At 50.8% G+C, this 21791-nt stretch overlaps 1 protein-coding gene across 28 annotated transcripts in view; it reads right to left on the reverse strand.

Annotated features, from left to right (window-relative positions):
• PTK2 (protein tyrosine kinase 2) overlaps positions 1–21791 on the reverse strand; it is a 258384-nt gene that overhangs the window by 111570 nt on the left and 125023 nt on the right. For all 28 annotated transcript variants that reach the window (XM_045049564.1, XM_045049561.1, XM_023248624.2 and 25 more), the window contains 3 exons: positions 21465–21544; positions 19452–19514; positions 5633–5687 (listed from right to left, as the gene is read on the reverse strand). In XM_045049564.1, the coding sequence (XP_044905499.1) occupies positions 5633–5687; positions 19452–19514; positions 21465–21544 (198 nt within the window). The remainder of the gene's footprint in view (positions 1–5632; positions 5688–19451; positions 19515–21464; positions 21545–21791) is intronic.

Below are 21791 nucleotides of genomic sequence, written 5' to 3' on the forward strand. Positions count from 1 at the left end.
GGGCCGAGCAGCGCGGGTGGGGGCACGAGGACGGGGCTCTGGGTGGGACCCGCGGCCGCCCCAGCCTCTGCACGCTGCCGGGAAAGCAAGAGGCAGCACGCAGCACCTGCTGGGTGCCCAACAGGTGTTGTAAAGGGATGGCAGGTGCAAGAAAGCATGAGGACACCGTCCCATCCTGTTATCCTTCAGTTTCTATGCAGCACTGAGAACTGCAGGCAAAAGCTCTGGCAGAAGAGAGACTGAAAAGCTGGGTGGAGGGGGGGACACGGGTGCTCACGAGCCTCGGTGCGGCTGGCTGTCCCAGCAAACCCAACCCCTCTGGTTTGCAGCCTTTTTTGTTTGTTTAACATCACAAAGCTGGTCATAAATAAGTAATCCACATGTAACAGGCAAATCCCAGCCGCTGTGGATCCTGAGTGTCTCACTGACCCCTGACACAAACCCTCCCAATCCTGCTTGTCCCTCGACCGCCAGCATCAGGGAGGAGGAGAAGCGAGGCCGGGCCCTGTCCCTTCTCTGTCCTTCCACATCAGGCACACAGCCCTGTCTTCTGACCTTGCACTCAGCAACGCCCCCCCCTCAGATGACGATGACAATGACGATGACTGAGGATGACGTGTGTCCTGATGAGCATGTGCTCTTCTGCGAGGGGACTGAAGCCACCAGCCCCGTGCTCCTGCTCCATCCCCAACACTCAGCCATGGGCCTGGGAAGACACCAGTGAGTTCTAACTATGCAGAGGGCAGCCTGAGTCACAGGTTTCCCCCTCCCTGCATCTGAACCTGCAGAAACGCATCAGCCTCCCCCCCCCCCCCCCCCCCGCTCTTTCGGTCCCGTGCGAGGCCTCACACTCGGAAGCGGAAGTTGTCCGCACCATGAGAGGATCGTCTCAGTAAGTCTAGTGAACGCCCGTCTCCTCACACAATTCCCAATTTTGCTTTCTTGTGATGAGAACCTTTAAGACTCACGCTCTTGGCAACTTTCACGCGTGCGCTACGGTACTATTAACCATGGTGACCTGTGCACAACACCCCCACGGCTTATTTGTAAGCAGGAGGCCGTGTCTTTGACCCCCTTCACCCCTCCCCTGGCAGCCATCGATGTGCCCTCTGGATCTACGGGCTCAGTGATTTGTTTGCCTCTAGATTCCACGCGTAAGTGAAATCAGACAGTGTTTGCCATTTTCTGGCTTATTTCACGTGGCATGGTGCCCTGAAGTCCATCCGTGTTGTTGCGAACGGCAAGCTTTCCTTCTTTTTTATGGCTGGGTGATACGCCACATCTTGGCCGTCCGCCCGTCCGTCAGTCTGCTCTCCCCGGTGCGCCTGCCCCCTCTGGCCTGCGGGCGCCAGGAATGACGGCTGAATGACCGCCAAGCTGGGCATCCCCGCGCTTCACAAAGGTGCTAAGCCTGCAGTGGCCACCTGCTAATCGCAGGAATGCGGGCAAGGACCATTTTCGCTAAGGATGAAGCTCCTGTTGCTGACAGCACCCCAGGAGAGCTCTTTATTCCTCGGGAAGCGTACAGCTGCTTCGGAGGACTGGGAACTACTGGCCTCTCGGCTCTTCTCCTTCTGAAATGAGATTTCTACTGGGAGTTGTATGCAAATCAACCGGAACTTGGCTATTCTACCTGCTACCGGATTTCAGATCTACACGAGGGCTGCAAAGACGGCCCCCGGCCCCCCGGGGTCGACGTGTCACACGACACCCACCGGCACCACTTTCTCAACCTCAGACCCTGCCTGGATCTCACCGGGCTGCCCGCGAACAGCCTCTTACTGTTCCTGAGCCTCACACTGCATTTACTCGTGTCTCCTCAGTGTCCCCCAGCCGTGACAGCTTCTCGCCACTTCTGAAGGGTAATCATCAGAACCTGGCAGACCATTCCTCAGGCTGCGTTTGCCTGTTCATTTTCCCGGTGCAGTGTTTCTAGAGACGTGTCTCTGGCACGACTCGGATCGAAGAGACCGAGACTTACAGTACCTTGTCAATCATTCTTGGGAACCGAGGCGCAGACCTCCCCTCCTCTCTCCTGCCACAGCTCATTGAAGCTCCACCAAACCCACAAGGCAGCCTCTCCGCCCTTGCACGCGAGCCTCTGCAACGGCCTTCGGAGAAGCAAATGGACTGACCTAGCCTCCTTCCGGGAAGCAAGCATGAACGAATCTGGCCCTTCCGCAGGACCGTTCTGGGAGAAGCGAGAAGCGGCTATGAATCTCTCGTTAGCCGAAGTTTCACTGGCAACAGTTTTGAAGGAGGAACGGTCTGAACACAGCGCGCTCTGTCCTACAGCTGTCACCGCCACCCGGGCGTGTGCCGAGAGTGGCTCCGCGGACTCGGGCAGCAAGCAGGGCACGGCTGGACAAACTCACGCACGGGGTGAAGAAGTGCTGGCCTATGGGAATGAACTACCGATTCAGCTACTTAAGAAACCAAACAGACTTTACCTGTTTTACAAAAGTACTTCGGTTCTCTCACTAGAACTCTGGGGAGACCCTCTAGATGAATCTACACCGACACCAAGCAGTAGGTACCAATCCTATTGTCCCCTACTTGCAGTAACATCAGCAGCGACTGAGCTTCTCAAATCACAGCTGTCCAGGGAAGGTTTTCTCGTGTTCCCCAAGGTCAGTGCCTCCCTTTCTGCTCGCGTGGCAGTCCCTCACCCGCCCCACCTCTGCCTGCTTCCACCCTGTTGTCCGGGCTCCCATTCTGCACTCTGCACAGCCATCACGCCCGCAGCCCCCAGAAAGCTGCTGTGCCCCGCCCCGCCCCACACAGGTGGCCGCTTGCCGTCTGGGGGAGCTCGGGGTGGCCAGAAAAGCCCACCCGAGTCGGCAGCAGTGTCAGGACAGGGAGGCCGGTCGGCACGGACCCGGGGGACGACCTGGAAGAGGCCTGGAGGGGCGAGTGCTGTCGGGGGAGCGGGCTCCAGGGGCTGCTCTCCTAAGCAGGCCTGACCCCCAGCCGCATGCCTTCCTTCCACGGTGCCCCCTCTAGAGGGCTCCCCGCTAACTCTCCCCCCGTCAGCCGCTCTTGATGCTGTCCACTGCGTCATCTATGTCACCGATCGCCGGGCACGACTGCAAACACAGCGTTGGGGACGCGGCAGGCACTATCCGTGCCCTGGTGGATCTGAAATACAGCGGAGGCAGGCCGACCCAACGCGGACAAGGAAATCCCCGTGAATGTGAGCCTGAGAAAGTAAAGACCGGGGTCCTGAGCAGGGTCCTGAGAGAGGAGAGCGGTCCCCGGCCTGTACCTGTGGTGCGAGGAGACCGCGACAGGGCGCAGAAGGCCCGGTCTGGGAGAGCCGGCCGCGGGGCCACCATGGGTCCACTCGGCTACGCTTGCCCCAGGGTACCTTCTTGGATTCCCACACAACAGCAGTCATACCTCTCGTGACAACTGCCTGTCCACACGAAGCACGGAAAAGACTGCAGTGACTCTGAGGCCGCCACGGGGCTCACACCTGAGCACCACTCAGGACACCGTGGCCGTGGTCCAGCTACTTTCACATATTTTCCTGCTTTTCCATTCACGTTGGCTGCTATGCTTGTCCGTTCAGTGACGTGAACTCACTACAGAATTGTGCCTTTTACTCGTGTGAACGCCTCCTCCCACCCCACCCACGAACTGCAGATCCATGCACAGAGGCATCCCTTCCACTCGAGGATTGTCCAAGGCCTTCTTGGAGCCACGGTGTGACTCTCCAGGTCACACCGTCCCGCAACCCCAGGAGTACGGACGGCCCGCACCTCAAAACCCTCCAGAAGGACACAACCCTGTCGCTCTCGGGTACCTCCAAACACCCCGGATCTCGCCTCCAACCCCTCCCACTATGCCGGACTTCCTTAAAGCTCTTCGTCTCGGACCGCACCCCTCCCCACAACAGCCACCTAGCTCATGCCAGGTCTGCGAGCTGCCTGTCCCACCCATCTCTGTACCTGGCCCTTATCACCTGCTCGGAGTATGCTGAGAGAGCTGGTACCCCGACAATTCACTCCAGCGTGTGGGGAGTAGATCAGGAAATGGGAATGCAAATGAAAGAGCAGGACGGCAACACTAGAAACCAGAGAGGCTGAAACATTACAGAAGAGCACACTTCCCTCTCTCAACCGCGTCTCGTTACATTCGTATCAAGTACCTTACACTTTAAAACTAACACCTCTGTATCTGCTTCCCGTAAGATTCTCCAGAAGCTGTGTGACGGTGGGGTGGGGGTGGGGGGGGCATGACCACCTCCCACGTGAGGCTGAGCAGACAGACTCGGGGAGACCGAGGACTAGTGCCTGTAGTCCTGTTCTCGATGAGACCAAGAACAAGCAGAACCTGGATGCCTGGACACGGGGCCTTCGTCACAGACTGCATTTGGTAAATTGCACCAACACCATGACCCAATGACAGGCAATGGGACATGGTCGACTATACATAAAGAACAGACAGTAACAGCACAAGGGCCAAGAAACCCTTGGGCAGAAACGATTACTGCAATAGAATGCTGACTCGGCATTTTATCGGCATGAGTGAGAGGCTCCGTGCTCCTTCCCTCCTCACACCAGAGAACACCTAGTGAGCTCTGTGTTCACTGTTCTCAGACTTTATACTTATGAATCCATTCATCCTCGTACGAAGCCCACGTGTTAGAAAGTGGTTTGGTCCCCACTTTACAGATGTGGAAACGGAAACACAGTAAGGTTAAGTAACGTGGCCAACATCCCATGCAATTCATGGTGATGAAGTCAGAATTTTCACCAGGGCCGTTTGGCTGCACAGCCAGGTTTCTGGACCAGTATGCTACCTTCTCCCATAGCACATGTCTTATCCTGCTCGTGTGGTCTTCCACGTGACTATTCTGGTACAGAACACCACCTCTGTGATAGAAAGCGCACGAACAGCCACCTTGATACACTGCCTCGTTACGGGTACCGTGGTAACATCCATATGTGAACCTATTAAATATTCACACCCCCCGCCCAAAAGACTATTTTCTTCACCGAGGAAATAAGAAACAGGCCCAAGATCACGGGCCTTGTAAATGGCACAGCTCCCACTCTGTTCTGACCCAAGGTCCGGCCCCCGCACTTGACCGTCCCGGCACACGCTCTGGATGGGCAGGAAACCACACCTCACGGGCCCCAGGTGTCCCTCCCCTGACGTTCCCACAGCAGGGAGGGAGAGAAGATGGCGCTGTGCAGAAGTTACTAATGAGGAGGGGTGTCCACGGGGTCAAAACAAGAGAGGACAGGCCTCCACAGGGCACTTACGTGGGCACGGTGTGCGCAGACACACAGCATTCAGCTACCGCTGTGGTTCTTCTACACACCGCTTCTTTGCTCTCGTGTGCCATGGCACCCGAGACCAGACAGGCCGAGGTGACAAAGCCTACCGTGCGTGCAGCTTTCTTAGTCTCGTACTTGGCTGAGTGTCACACATAATCAAGAAGTGAAACAGTGGCTTTGTGGGAGAAAGCTGTGCCTACAAAAATCTACTTGCCATTAATATAAGCAAAATAACGATTAGCTTTTTTACGTTGTAACTTTTACACCCAGGGGAGAAAACCATACACCACGGGGGAGGTATTTATATAACATGGTCATCCGATTACAATAAAACAGATTCCAATTACCTTGACAGAATCCAGTAAACTCCTAGGAAAAAATCGCTTCAAACCAACATCTTTTCTGAAATATAAAAAGAAGCGTATTAACAAATAACACCACCAAATCAATTAATATAATGACATTGTTGCAAGAACATAAAAGCGATTTAAATTCTTTGTCCTTCCATATAGCGTTCAAGAAGGAAGGAAAGAGAACAAAGCTCCCATTTACCAGCACAGTCATGGAAGGGGTGGGACAAATCATTCTCTGGACGTGAGTAGAAAATACCAGTACAAGCTGGTTTCGGCAGAATGTCTCTTTCCCTTTTACCCCTCACTGTCGACAAGCCTTGTACACACAGTGCCTCTCGGCGAGCACGGTGTAGGAACACGCTGCCGGAAGGGTCAGCCTCGCAAACGCCAGTTTCAACCGGGGGACAGAGTTGCAGAGAAAGCCGACTGGCCAGAGTAGGAAAAGGTCTGGGATAAACCATGGAAGTTTAAAAAACATTCCTGGAAGTAATCCTAAAAGGCGACTAGTTTGTTTAAGTAAACCATTTCTGATGAAGGGACTTGTTTGGCTAACCACGTTTTATCACCCGTGTTCCACACAGGAAACCGAAGTCAAGAAATCAGGTGATCTGTCTAATGTCAGAAGGCTAAATGTGTGGAAATGCTAGAAGGCCCCGTGACTTTCTGTAGATCAGGCTGCAGAACTGGTCATTACTATCGCCTATCTCGAGCCTCAAAGCGCTCTGGCCGAGAAAACAGACCAGAAAGACTTGATCACTCTCCTTTTCCACAGTCCCTTTGGTGCCAAGGGCACCGGGATCTTTGACCACTAGATGGCCCTCATGTGCCACACAAAATCGCACCTCTGCAGACCGTACCGCCTGTCGGGAGACAGGTAGAGGGTATAAAAGGATCAAGAAGGAAAACTACTGACACGGTATCTTTTCAGAATTACATAAGGAAAGCTAAATGGAAAATATTAAAAGATAATACGAAAGTGGTGACTTCTTTCTCCGTAATTTTAAGTTAGCTGCCATTATAAACAAAACTACAGAAATCATGCAGCATTTACGTGGCTGATCCCCTATCCAAACATTTCAATCCCCTATTCTATAATCTGACTATTACTTAGCACCTAAACCAACAAACTCCTTGCTAAACCCAAAATTGGCTTCGGTCCCCATTCTTTTCACTGTTATTGTTATTATGTTCACTGCATCCTTATAAAAACTCTCTCTCAACATACCGTTTCCTGGTTCCACTTACTCAGTTAATTCATACAACCCACTTGTTTTTATTATATTTTCATTTATTATATTTTTCATGTATTCATTTACTATCCTTTATTACATTTTTCATTTACTATACTTTCCATTTATTTTTCTAACCACCTCCCTTTGTAACTCCCCTGGCTGATCCTTTCAGCTCTGCTGAAATCTGTGCTGAGAGGCTGTAAAAGAGGGACAGTGTCCCCCCAGGGCCTTCCCTTCCTCGCTGCACGAACAGACAGGAACTTTGCATTAAGGGCTTGGGTGCTAATCACCAGGGAGGCAGCAGGACAAGCGCGTAGAGAGAAGCAGCCTAGAGTCCTGAGGCGCTATTCCCAGCGTTTCCTCCCCTGTTCTCCTTCCAGGGCAACTGCTCCCTCACAGAAAGCACTTTCCATACAGAGAGATCTGGACGGGAATCCTCGCCTCGCCACAGGACAGATGTGGCTGTTACTAAACACCTAGAAACCCAAGGTTACCTGTTCGTAAAATGGGAACGCTGCTTCCTGCGGCAAACAGCGGTGCCGAGAAGGCAGCAGGAACGTGTCAAGTCCCTATGACTCCAAGGGGGCGGTTTCCTTTCCTCTAGAAATACCACCGACGCCCCTCCTGTCTGGTCAGAGTTTGGCCCACATGCCTGACTCCCTGTTGTCTGAGCAGAGCAAGGTGTGACCCTTTTCTGCCATAAGCAGAACACACGGTGGGGGGGGGGGGGACAGCTGGAAGAGCAGGTGGGAGGAAGGCTGGCAGGTGCCCAGGGAAGGGGCTGGGGTGGGGTGGGCAGCAGAGGAAGTGACAGGCGAAGAGAATCGGGTCTGCTGGACACAAGGCTGTTAGTGCCCAATGACTGGACACATGTGAGAGGATCCCTCGCCCCAAGAAAGGGGGGCTGGGGGCAGGTCTGTTTCAGACACGGTGGGTGCAAGCAAGGTGTACCTCCTGGTGGGGGTTTTGAGGAGGCAGTAGACCACCAAAGTGTCGGGGTGAGGGACTGTCCAGGGCGGGACTGTCGTCCTCCCGACTGTGAGACCAGAACTGCCACAACTCAACCGTGTGATGCATCCACTTTTCGTGGAGTCAAGTGGAGAGCAAAGGATTTATCATACTCATTTCTGTCACAGATGGGAACATTAAACAGGGACCAAAAGGGCCGTATGTTTTGTGAAAAATGAGAGAGGGCATACTTTGCGAAAATGAAGGCGATTCCTAGGCATTACTTTTACTTCCAAGATGAAGACAACTCCATCTCGGGAGGGAGGGGGGGTGCGAAGCTAAGACCAACTAATGCTAACAAGTATAGCTTTTCCAACTACTTCGAGCGATGGCTCTGTAACTTTCGTCCATGTGCTAGAGGTCTTTTAAATGTGACACCTGGCAAGAAGAAAATAAAAATGAGGCTCAAGTAAGCAAAGCCAGTGAAAAAATTCAACAACAACACATTTCCATTCATGTAATCAGGAAGCCAGTCTGCTTTGGGCTTCGTGGTGGGGACGCCAGAAACCTCAGCAGCGCCTCAGGCGTTCTAGGTTTTAGGGAGGGCCTATTACAGACACCTAAATTTAGACCCTCTCTTAGGACCCCCCGCAGGAACAGGCAGCCTGTCCCACTTTCAATACGAGGCCGCCTCTGCAAGCCGTGCGCCCGGCTCTGGTCACGACGGGCCCGCTCATCTGCAGGCTCGAGCTTGGCTTCTGGAGCCATAGAACTCACCGGAACCCAAGCTCCACAACTGTCGGACGACGTGAATCGAACAGATCCTACTTCTACATCTTAAACACAATACAACTTTGTTATAAGACCTTTGTTGTGAGGTAGTTCCTTACTACATAAATGATTGTCAAAGGGCAGGTCCTAAATTCACATAAATTCATTTGACAAAAAATTATCTACAAGGACCTTTTAGATTCTTGCCAAACCCCAATTCCCAGACTCAAGCACAAGGTTTTCAATTTCCACACGAGTTCAAAGGAACCTTCCTAACCTACAGACAGCTGACAAGATAGTAACATTCGGTGAGAGCCATACTGTTCACTACAGTAGCCATGTGAAGCAATTTAAATGAGTTAAAATTAATCTAAAAATCCAGTTCCCCGAACCACAAGAGACTCTCAACAACAGAGGACAAACAGGGTTGATGGCGGGAGGGGGTGGGGCATGGGCTAGCTGGGCGATGGGGACCCAGGAGGGCACCTGTCTTGATGAGCCCTGGGTGTTGGGCAGAAGTGAGGACTCAGCTGAATTCTACTCCTGAAGTTATATATTAACTAACTAAAACTTAAATGCAAGTAAACCAACAAAATAAAAATCTAGTTCCCTGTCGCTGGGGCGACATCTCAGGGGCTCAGTGGCCTCATGGGGCCGGCTGGGCGCACAGACACTTCCGCCACCGTAGGCCGCTGCGCTGGGTCCAGGACTGGAGGCACCCTGACCGTCCTGGGCCCGGGGCCGCGGGCCAAGGGCTCTTCAGGAAGGTCAGGGGTGATGCCGGGTACAGCCACACGGCCACTGCGGGACATCCACGTGGGGCTCGAACCTCCCAAAGCCCTGAAGCAAGGAGCAGGGTGCCCGCAGCTCTTCCGGGAGGGAGCTGGGACCGCCTGTCCATGTGAGCCCTCTTCTTCCCACTTTGCTCTCAGGAATGGCAGCTTTCTAGCCATTTAGTCTCTAAGACGCAAATTCTTTTCCCCTGAAGCTTCCAGGAGAGCAAGGCTGTGCTCGTTTTCTTGCTCATACTGGGCGCACATCAGATAACGGGCAGAAGAACCACAAGCTCCCTCTTCCCAAGTGAGACCCAGTGTAAACAGCCAACCTCACGGAAGGTGCCGTCAGACAGCAAGGTTCCCAAACCAGTAAATATACTGGTTGAGAGTTAGGGTTCCTGGGACTCAAAACTGTATTTGTGATGAATTTTAAACCAGAATCCTCTTGATGAATGTTGAATTTACCTCTGTCCTTCACAGGAAATACTTAAACCACTACTGATGGACAGGACTTCCTTCTCCTTCCCTTTTGCTCAACTTCAAACAAAGCTGTGCCTTCCCACGTCTCAGGGCCAACGACCCGCGTCCCAGTGCTGCCCACACCCCTCCCTCCGGCAGGTGCAGAGGCGCCTGCCCCAGCAGTCCTCCCCTCCCTCAGCGCCTTCTTGACCCCTGGGTCTACCACGCACCAAGAAGAACTCTCCAGAGCGCACCGGGTCCTGCCTAGACACTCCCAGCCAGCGGCCCTGACCTGCACACGTGTCTCCAAGTCTACAGACCCACAACACAGCAGGCTTTTGGAGACCTGAGTACAGAATTAGCTTCACTCTCAAGAAGTTCTTCCGTCAAAGATGAATTTATTTCCCCTTTCGCACTACTTCTGACAACACTGAGACCTTGGTTAACTAATACTCTGTGGACATAGTTCCTCAAAGATGTAAAGCCCAGGGAAAAAAAAGCAACCAAAACTGATGTTAAAAATATAACTAAAGTGTGCATTTTCATATAGTATCTCTCTCATCCTTGCCCCAAAACTCTCAGAATTGAGCATCTTTAATATAAAAATACCACTGAGATATTTAACCTCTAAAATACCTTAGGCCTCTTAAAAACTGATAAATACAAAAATTCTCTAATTGCAGTAGAGACGGCTGTCTTTTGGGCGGGTCCAGTACCATGCTCCTCCCTTGCAGCCAGGTGTGGCCATGTGACTGAGACTCAGCCGCTGTCCCTCCAAGAGACAGTACTCTGCACACACCCGTGTCCTTGCAGGGAGGAGAGACAGAGAGAATGCCCGCCTCTTCCTCCTCTGTGGGGCTGGAGTACAAATGTGACTGGGTCACGGGGTGGCAGGCCATGGATGCCGGGATGGCCAGATTAAAGAGGCCTGGCACCCTGGTGACGAGCGCTGACCGCCTAGGCCTGTTCTGTATGAAAGAGAGATGACCTTCCGTCTTAGTCAAGAACTGTCGATTCATGCCAAATCTGTCAGCGGCTTCTTCTCTGATCTATTACACGGGCAGCTAAAAAGGCACTAGATTGCTATTAAGAAAAAAGACAACGAAAACAGTGCAAAATTACAATTTGCTTCAGTTAATTTGAAATCATGAATTTGTTTTCATTCAAGAAATACTGGGGGGCACCTGGGTGGTGTAGCCAGTTAGGCATCCGACTCTTGATCTCGGCTCAGGTCATTATCTCACTGTTTGGGAGTTCAAGCCCCTAGTCGGGCTCTGTACTGATGGCACAGCGCCTGCTTGGGATTCGGTGTCTCCTTCTCTCTGCCCCTCCCCTACTTGTGCGTGCGCATACTCTCTCTCTAAAAATAAACAAACTTAAAATAATTTAAAAAAAAAGAAAAGAAATGCCAATGGATGGAACACCTATAAACGTCAGACACCGCTAGGTGCTGGGGCGGCAGGAGGGCCCCCATCCATGCAGCTGACAATTAGCAGAGGACAGAGACAAGGACACCCACAATTGCAGAGAGATACATTACATGCAAAGACGACTGAGAACACATTTCTTAAAAAGGCAAACCACTTAAGAAGGAAGTGAGCAGAAGTGAAAAGCTAAATAGTTCATTTAAAATAATTTTTTCACAATTCTGTAGTTTTTGAGAAGAATCACTGGTATGTAAAATTCTTTCTTCAACAATATCACAGTCAGAATGGTAATTTAAACCCAGTTGTATTAGCTTATTCTGGTTAACCTGTCATTGTCACGATGCAGTTGTTAACCTTGAGGACAAAACATTTTTCTTCAAATCTCTGCTCTGACCTCCCGTGGCAGCGCGTTCCTCTCCCGCCCCCACCTGTGCTCATAAAGGCGTAAATGGAGTCTCATCCCTGCACACGCCCCGTGCCCTGAAAGCGTGCGTCCGCAGGTGGGCACGATCCCAGGCCAGGGGGGTCACCGCCACATGTCTCCCCTTTGCCTGCAGACAGGGCACTCTGGTTCTGCCAAGGTTGCAAAGGCCTGGAAAGAAAGACTTACTCTTTGGTTGCTTGAAGGAAAACCAGAGAAGTCCCTACAGAGTGCTAGAAACCGGCCAGTGGCCTTCAGTGCGATCCAACACAGCTATTTAGAAGGGCGGTAAAGTTGGAGGGGGCTTCTCCACTAGGCTGTGAACAAAGGAGATTGTCTTTAAATCTCCTGACAGAAACTAAGCAACATGTGGACGATTGCACAATTTTTCTCCTTACTGGCAAGGAAAGAGAGAACCCTTAAATAGACTAATAGGAAATGTGATATTCTGCACTCTCTTTGACAAAACATACACCTTCCTAAGTGGTTCCAGCAGCGCTCAGGAGGAAAGAGAAAAGCCAAGGCCCCGCAGGCCTGGGGTGGCCAGGTCCCTGGGGCAGGACGGCCAGAGTCTGCTCAGAGCCGGGCCACCCTCAGCCGGCACCGCATCTAAAGCCCTGGCCCCAGCCTTCCCGGCAGCTGTGCGGGAAGACAACGCAGGGGACCGCCGTGCACATTTTTAAAGTATTGAGAAAGTACCTAGAATTACTCACCTTTCAAGATGACAGAAACAGAACTTTACCACCAAAGATACACGTAAAAGATTTTCCAAATAATATACTTTACGAAAAAGGGAAACCGACGCCAGAAGGCCGGCTGAGCTAGAGCAGAGAGCGTACAGGCAGGTGGGTGCACAGACCTCGCCCGGCAGGCCCTCCGTGCCAGGGTGAGGAGTGCCGGGACCGCCGGCCGCGTGCACCCGTGCGGGGCCCGGACCCGAGGGCGGTGCAGCTGAGCCTGTCACGCCTGGCTGTCCAAGAAGCCCCCTGGAGCCCCGCCTGCCCAAGCTCGGACCACCGGGCTCTGATTCAAGGCACTGGGAGGCTTGAGTGAGTCAGAGTCACAGAGGACTGACACAGTCCTGGCACCATCATATGCACGCACGTGCAGCAAGAGGTTCCTGGACAAAGAGCAGATCGCATCCCAAGGAAATAACTTCTAGAACTGAAAAGTATCAGCGGGGAAACGAAACTTGAGCTGACGAGGTATGACAGAAAGACGAATGGCTTCCCAAGGACAGATCCGAGGACAGGACACACTCATGACACAGACAGAAACAGAGATGGGAAATGGTTCAGAGCTACCAAGGTCCAAATGTCCCAGCCGACAGTTCCAGAGCTCACGGCATCACCTCCCAGATGAAAGATGCAAATCCACAGAGCCAAGCAGTCCGTCCCATGGCCAGCTGGGCGAGGAGACGAACGCAAGCTCAAGGCAGGGGTGAAGTTGGAAGAGCAGCCACAGAGAAATGGCGGCAGATGTGTCAGCAGCCGTCCTAGAATGTCACCCCTTGAGCGTGGACAAGGAACAAGTGTCAAGGGGGACACCGGAAGAGTGGGCTGAGGTAAACACAAGAACATTTGAGAGATACAATGGGAAGCGTGCAGCCAAGTCAACAACAGCTGCCTGAAATCATAACATCTAACACGTGGGCTTTCAGCAGAGGCAGAACTAACATAAGGGAAACGGCGCGCGAGCTGGAAGGAGCCACAGAGAGTCAGGGTGTCCCAAGGTCCTTGCGCTACAGAAGAGAGGATTAAGATAATTTTATTTATTTATAATTTTTTATGTTTATTTTTAAGAGAGAGAGAGTGTGTGCAAGAAGGGGAAGGGCAGAGAGAGAGGGAGACACAGAATCCAGAGCAGACTCCAGGCTCTGAGCTGTCAGCACACAGCCTGACGCGGGGCTCGAACTCACAAGCTGTGAGATCATGACCGGAGCCGAAGTCAGATACTCGACCGACTGAGCCACCCAGGCACCCGAGATAATTTTAAATCTAGGTGTGCTTAAGTTAACATAGAAGGTCAAAACCTAAGGGTAACTAATAAAAGAACAGAAATGGTTTATAAATTTCTGAATCACTAGAGACGAAAGTTTGGAATAAGAAAACCAACAGACATCAAAAAGAAAAAGCCACACACTTACATGTACACACACAAATCCCCTCCACGAAAGACAAAGTTAAAAAAAAAAATAAAGACAACAGAAATAAAGACAACACAAGCCAGTCCAAACGCATCAGTCATACTAATAAACACAAATATATTAAACCCATCAGTTAAAAGAAAGATTTATTAATTAGCAAACTGGATTTGAGAAATCCCGCTCTATGAAGCTTACAAGAGACATGCCTGAAAGTATAAGGATGTGAAAAAGTGGGCAGTAGAAGAAAAGGAAATGGAAACCAGGCCAGTGCTAACCTAAAGAAGACCAAACAGACTCTGGGGGGAAAGCCCCCCGGAACAAGAAAGCACGGTTAGGCACACCAAGAGAAACTGAACGAGGACAGGAGATTCGGGAAGATAAACACTCTGTGTGTTCCAATAAAAAGGCACAAACACAGAGCAAACATGAAGTGAAATCGGCAGAGCTCCCGTCACACAGAGAAACACGCCTTCTCAGTCACCGACAGGTCGACAGACAAAATACCAGGAAAGACAGACACTCACAAGCTTGAACAAACAGAAAATGCACTTTTAAAAGCACACTACAACATCTATCTGCTGTACACATACAGCAGAAGGTTAACAGTAGAGTCTGGGCGGCGGACAGGCATGTGCGTGCTGCTCAGGCCTTTCAACTTGCTGTGTGTCTGAATTTTTTCCTAGTAAGTGACTGGAAGGAAATGACCTTACGCCAGCCAACAAAGACAGTCTCTACAAAAGCCAAAGAAGCTGTTACCACACAGACCCTTAAAAAGAACTCCTTAAAAAAATTATCTGCACATTTGCAAATGTGAAGATCGAAATAAATCCACAAAGGTTTTAGAATAAACATCGGGTCTAGGGCGCCTGGGTGGCCCAGCTGGTTAAGCGTCCGACTTCAGCTCAGGTCATGATCTCGGGTCCGTGGGTTCAAGCCCCGTGTCGGGCTCTGTGCAGACAACTCAGAGCCTGGAACCTCCTTCGGATTCTGTGTCTCCCTCTCTCTGCCCCTCCCTTGCTCGTGGTCTGTCTCTCTCTCTCAAAAATAAACAAACATTAAGAAAAAATTAAGACAAACCAGAATAAACATCAAGTCTTGAAATTCAAAACCGAAATGAAAATGCTGGCACATTTTACTACACTAAAAAAACAAAGAAAAAAAGGGGCAACTGAGTGGCTCAGTTAGTGGAGTCAATGACTCCTGATTTCAGCTCAGGTCATGACTCCAGGGTCATGGGATCAAGCCCTGTATTGAGCTCCTCGCAGAGCCTGGAGCCTGAGATTCTCTGCCTGCCCCTCTCCCTGTCGCGTGTGTGCTCTCTCTCTCTCTCTCCCTCTCTCTCTCAAAAAAACCCACAAAAAATAAAACACAAAATAAGAACAAGTCCTGTGTGATGAAAGCCGTCTGGTCGCAGTTGACGGACAAAGGCAATTTGGGAAGAACATACAGAACAAATACTATAAATACAGTTAATATGACAAAAACCTCTTAAGAAAAAAACATAAATATACTGGAAAAACTGGTAAGAAATACAGCCAATTAAAAAAAAAGGAATATGAAGTGGCCCACGTATGGGAAGGCATTCAACAGTAATCGGCCTGAAGTACATAAAACAAGCTACTATTTGTTGTCCAACAGGCCAAACGAACATCGCCTCGTGCGCCTCACCCGTCTGGTGGACGGGGGCGCTGACGTGCAGTCACTGAAAACGTGTCTCCAGGCTGCTCGTCTGTTAAACCACGTGCTCCATGCGCTAAGAATATTCATGAAGACTGAGACCTCGAAGGTGGCTGATACTAACTGCTGGGATCCGCCCACTTTTATGTTAGGTGATGGGGTGGTTCCGATGTTGTCCGGCTGGAATGTATTACTATCTCTGGACACACGTAAAAACTATTTCTTTCCAAAGGCTCAAAGCTAAGTTAACAGACGCACTCTGAAATTCCTTTACATGCTTTCTTCTTACTAAAACTCTGCAGTGACCGTACACAATATGGTGTTCATGCCGCCTGGCGAGCTCCGGCCGGACCGTGATCACAGCGGGAAGGAGGGCAAACATGAAGTCGGGGCCGGCACAAGTCCGCACGAGGACCCCGGAGCACACAGCGAGGACAGTCCGTGTGCAAGCAGGACCTGGGCCCAGGTACTCGGCCGCAGGAGCGTCTCGGCCGGCCCGTCGCCCAGACAGAGGGCGGCCACACAAGTGACACGACTTCGCGGGCCCACCAGAGGGAGGCTGACCACAGCAACGCAGGGAGCAGCACGGTCACACCCCGAACTCCAGCCCCCACATCCGCCCCGCTCTTCCTTACCTAGCGTGTCTGCTCTACGTAAACAGCAGACCTGCTAAGAACACGGGACATTCCCCTCGTCGGAACGGCTAACTCCGCTTTCCCCCCACACGCTCCAACAAGGCGCGTGATCCCGAAACTGTGCTGCGCCCATTTCTCCCGTAACAGGGGCAGAGGCCCCTGCCTGGACAGTACGTACCCCACAGTCCCCACTTCCCGGGCCCACCCATCGGGGCCCCACCCGGGTCCTCTGCTCCTGTCACCTCAATTTCTGTAATCTTTACAAATAAGCCAACTTTATGCCAACTCTAGTGCGATCTTTGACTTTCATTTCAAACAGACCTCGAACTGAAAACTCCTGTCTGCAAATAGAGCAGCCGCCAGCCCGCCTTGACGGATACCTGCTTCTTCATTTTCCTTCTTCCAACTATCTGTCCCCGCTGCTACAGATGCGTCAATGCCCAGTCCGTGGAGGTCTCACTTGGGCCCCTGATGTCCTGTGCTCCGTGTCCCTTTTACAGTATGCCTGGCTCCCTTCATCCCGTGACGTCACAGTTCCTGCTGTGGCCTCGCAGACACAGGGCGGATATGGCTCACACCATCTGTTCCCAGTCACTGCAACAAGATGGGCTTCCGTGGTGACCCCAAGGACGTGCACAGGTGGCTTCTGTACCCTGTCACTAACTGCCAGGTGATTTATAATCCGGGACCTTCTCAGACTTCATGGCACTATCCACCATGGGCCAGACCTCTTCAGATCGTCGTATCTACCTACCCGCTGGCTTTTCACCCCTCTAGCCCTAAGCCCACATTTCTCTTTCCTTTTCATTTAAAAAACCTGCATGTTTCCTGGAGCGCCTGGGTGGCTCAGCTGGTTAAGCATCCAACTTCGGCTCAGGTCACGATCTCGCGGTTCGTGAGTTTGAGCCCCACGTCGGACACTGTGTCTGAAAAGCTCAGAGCCTGCTTCGGATTCTGTGTCTCCCTCTCTCTGCCTCTCCCCTGCTCACGCTCTCTTTATCTCAAAAATAAATAAACATTAAAAAAATTAAGAAGCATGCAGGTTCCCTCAGAACTAGCTCCTCCACAAACAGAACCTCTTCCTGTGACCAGTATCCCTGGTGGCCCAGGACAGAAACCAGGAGGGCCCTGGGATCCCTCCTTAGGCTCCTTACCCAAGTCGACCAGCCAGCCAGGCACACAGACTCCAGCTCTGGCCACCGCCCTCCTGACTGCTGGGGCCGCTACGCCCACGACACAGCCTCGCTCCTTCTCAAGTGGACAGGGGGGATGCAAGGTGTCTTGGTTCTTTGCTTCTATTTTTAATTTTCATTAATAAAATTCCAATCCCGCAAATACAGAGCTCTGAATCACAAACCTCCTCGAACCACTGTCCCGCCTAAGAGGGCCCAGCAGCCGGCCGCCGATGTCAAGGACCAAGCCCTTGTGAAGAAGGACCCACCCCCTCACAGCGAACTGAGGGTTTTCTAGCTGCTGATTGTTCCTGTTTCTGCGCCTTCACGAAGTCTCATTGCACCTGCCCACATTCCTTCTCCGAGACGGGGTGACCACACCTGCTGTGACACCACGTGAGACATCAAGTACCAGGCCCCCCATGCGTCCTCCAAGTACTGCTAGTTCAGCTTCTAGCACACTACTCCACGCTCCTGCTTACTTGTCGGAGCCCAGCCTCTAGCTGCGAGCCTCCTGAGGGCAGACAGTTTGCATGATTCATCTCTGAATCTCCGGCACTCGGCGGCCAATGGCTCGGCAGGTGCCTAGTGATGTCTGTTAAGTGAACTAATGAGTAAAAGCTAAATGGACAAAGGAACAACCAACCAAATAATCAAATAACCAAATAGGTAAAACTATTCCTGCTTTTCCTGAACCTCCACTCGAATTGGGGACAAGCCCAGTATCGTCTAAGACAAGATGCTCAGTGATTCCTCCGATTCTGGTCGTCTGTATTTTAAGCACCAAGAGTCTGGAAGGCTGAAGAATGTGGCAATTGTAAACAAAAATCGAAACCATAGCGAATGTTAGTTGCTCTGTTTTTAGGTTATTAATGGCATCACGGCTTCTACGCCGTCTACTAAACGTCAGGAAAAATTCTACCTAAAATAATTCTGCCTGCTCAGACATCCTAGCTGATCTCAACTCTTTCACTCATCTCCAACCAACTGCTGTTCACCCTACCCTGTCCGTTAAGGGGCACAACATACGTATAGATGGCGTTCAGATAAACACAGGCAGAGCACTTGGGAAGTGTCCTCTGTGCTGCACGCGGTCACGGACCCCAGGCGGACACACCGCATTCAGAAATCAGGCCGTGAACTGGCTCTCAGAGCCTCAAACAGGACAGACGGCCCAGGTGGTACTCATTCAGCCCTCACAGCCTGGCAGAAAGGAGGCTCACGTCAATTATAAAAAATAACCATCGCATCTACCGCAACCAGTTATTACCTCAAATGGTTGTACCTGCTCTGTAACTAATTTCCAAAAATGTTTATTTTCTACTTTTATATGTAAATGACCCCACCTCCCCTGCAAAATCTTGCTGTCAAAATGGCAGGGGTCCTCCCCTGTGTGGCAGGGGTCGGGCTCCAAGAGAGTCCAAGCAACATGTGGAGTCAGTTCAAGTTGCCATCACAGCAGGGTAGTGACAGACAACCTTTTACTTTATTTTGCCACGTCTCCCAAATACCACAAGGAGTTAGTTCAGTAACAACAGAGCCAGAAAAAGTTGGTGTTGGCCACACGTGGCACCACTGCTAATCAAGCTAACAGTGGCCTTTACCGGGACATAATAAACATCAACTCTCTTTTGCCGCACTAATTATCAAAAAGATGAAGAACAGAATTCCAGCCTCCCCAGACACAGGCTCCAGCATGGCTCACGTGCATTTAATACAAACCAATACAACAGTCTAAGACATAAGTTAATTCCATTATCAGAAAATTTTCCAGTTATTCTAAATATTCCGATACATGAGCAAAAAGGAACTCACACTTCTCACTCTGTTTTGGAAAAAACCCTTTGTAAATGTATCCGGAGAATATACATAAAGGCTGAATCGGTAATTCTGAATTCGATGCGAACCACAAGTGAAACTTCACCCCAGTGTGATTCAATCTACAGAGATACAATGGCCTGAAGACATCTGTCAAAAAATTAAACTGTCAGTTCACACAATTGCTGTTATGAAGAATGCTTTCCTTAGAAAAACTTTCCTTCTTCCAGATCTAATGGTTTTAGAAGCAGTAGTATTTCAGGTTCTGAAGCGAACTTGAAGTAAACAGCAAGCCCGGGGTCTGAAGGTGCTCGCGGCACGGGGTACTCACTCTAACACCTCATAGTTGGACTTCTTCTCTAGCGCGTTGCCTCGCATCTCCCAATACGAGCGCCTAAAACGGGGAAGACACACAAACGAGGAATTACTACGAGGAATCTCCATGTTGCTAAACAGTAACCACTCTGTGGCTCAGCCGCAAACGCCCGATAAACTATGTGACAGAGACCGGATCTGACCTCCAGCATCATTCCCGTGCCCCAGTGAGGCCGAGGTCACTTAACACAGACTTCGTCCCTATTGGACAATATGGCTTTCTCTTCTGACGTGAAGCAGGTTTGACTCTTGGTAAAGAGGAGACACGAGACTCCAGGTCCGCTGCCTGCTGTCCTCGTCCCTTCTCTAGAGACTGCACCTACGAGCTAAGGGACAGCGGACTCCTGCTGCGGCCAGGCGAGGGTCACGCCCACTGCTGCAGATGCACGTGTGCCACGAAGGCCAACCGCACGGGCAGTAACGGGACAGATACTCTGGCGGGACAGAGGGGCCGGGCTCCTCTTGGGTAAGTGCCGTCCACCACTCTGAATGTTCACGGTCTGAATTCTACCTTCTTACCCCAAACTGCACGTTCAAGCAGTTTCGGGTCTTGCTGGAACCAAATCCTGTCTCTACAAAACCTGCCATGAGTTGGGGGTGGGGGGATTCCCTCTACACAAAAGCATAAACCCCGGCTGGAGCTGCTGTGGGAGACGCTTTGGGAGACACGGACACTGCACATCCCCTCAAGTCATTTCATAGAAGAAGACTCTGTTTCAAACCTGTCTGTAATAATAGAAATACTGGTTTTGTTTTTTAAATTGGCTTCTCTTTGGCCTACTTAAGATGGAAAGTAGTAGACTGAGACGAAAAATTAAAAAGGGCCCCAACTGGGTCACATAATTTGTTCTCTTGCTTTCTATCCGTGGTGGGGGGTGGGGGTGGGGGTTGAAGGAAGGGTGGCTAGTGGGGTGGCTAATTTGTCAAGCTTTTTCTTCAGCATCTTATTTCATAATAAAGCCACTGGTACCGAGCAGGACGCAGAGGAGACGGATAAACGTGCCGCAGGAGGCCAGGGTGGGAGGGAGGGAGAGAGCTGTGTAGGAGCCGGAGCGGTACCTGGACCACTCACGTGCAAGCTGACGCCTCCTGAGCCCTGTTGCAGACAACACACGGCACGACCGTGTAGTAAGAAAACCGTGCCCAAAGACACCTCTAAGTAACACCGGGAAGGGCCGGGAGTGGAGCAGGAGTGTGGACACTAGGGAGGGACGGCCTCTGTTACTTGGATATACAGTGACAGTCGAAGACACATTTTCAGGAGGAGTTGAGAGCTACGCTTAACCATCTTGGGGTCCTCGTAGAAAATGTTATCTAACAGCCTTATGCAATATAAAAAATGGTGATGGGGGGGGAATTATCACTGTTTTGAGAACATGTGATTAAATTTTGGCTAGTTTAACCAACTCCTCTTAAACTAGCAGCCCAGAGTAAATTTTAATTGAAAGCCTACCTGAAAACCGTAAAATATTCTTTTATTCAAATTTTAAAATGGTAGCATAGGAGATAACGTATGACAAATGGTGACACACGTTCTCAGAAATAAGAAACATATTCTCAGATTTCCGCTTCCCTTAAACCTGCAACACGGTGGCCACTGGCCACATGTGGCTCTTTATGTCTCAATTTACGTGATGTGCACTCGCACACGGCACCCCTCAGTACCCACTGGCTAGCGGCTGGCAACTGGGACATCGCACACCTGTCACCACAGGAAATCACTGCGGTGCGCTCTCACACCTGCTCACCCATGCGCAATGGTACGAATCACGCCATTCTAATTACAATGAAACATCTCTTTAAGAGACGTGAAGATTCCTGAAATAAGCACTGACAACCTAATTCAAAATCTCAGATTTTATTCGGTATTTGATTAATAGTCTTTATGAGAAAAATGGAGATAGCTGGATAATTTCCAAAACTAACGAAGATGATGAACAAAGCCCTCAATGCACAGTTGCCACCTTACCGTATTTCTAGGCAGCCCAGCTTCAAAGCGATGTCCTGGTCCACCCGGTCAGCTATCTCCGACATGTAGTCACTTTTCACCTGCAGTGGGAAGGGATCGGGGAAACAAGGCCGTTTTAAAGAGCACACTGCAAAGGTACTCGCTCCGTGACTGTCTTTTAGATCTTGTAGATCCGTGATCTGTCTTTTAGAGTGCCTTTTAGGCCCTTTACACCCACTGTGTCAATAATTATGGTAGAGGCTGGATATGAAAATAAGTAATGCCAAAAAGTGGTTAAAGAAATAAAACGGGCTCTTACTAAGAACCCATATACTCCACGAGCACTTC

Source organism: Felis catus, chromosome F2 (genome assembly GCF_018350175.1).
Source record: "Felis catus isolate Fca126 chromosome F2, F.catus_Fca126_mat1.0, whole genome shotgun sequence".
Lineage (NCBI taxonomy): Eukaryota > Metazoa > Chordata > Mammalia > Carnivora > Felidae > Felis > Felis catus.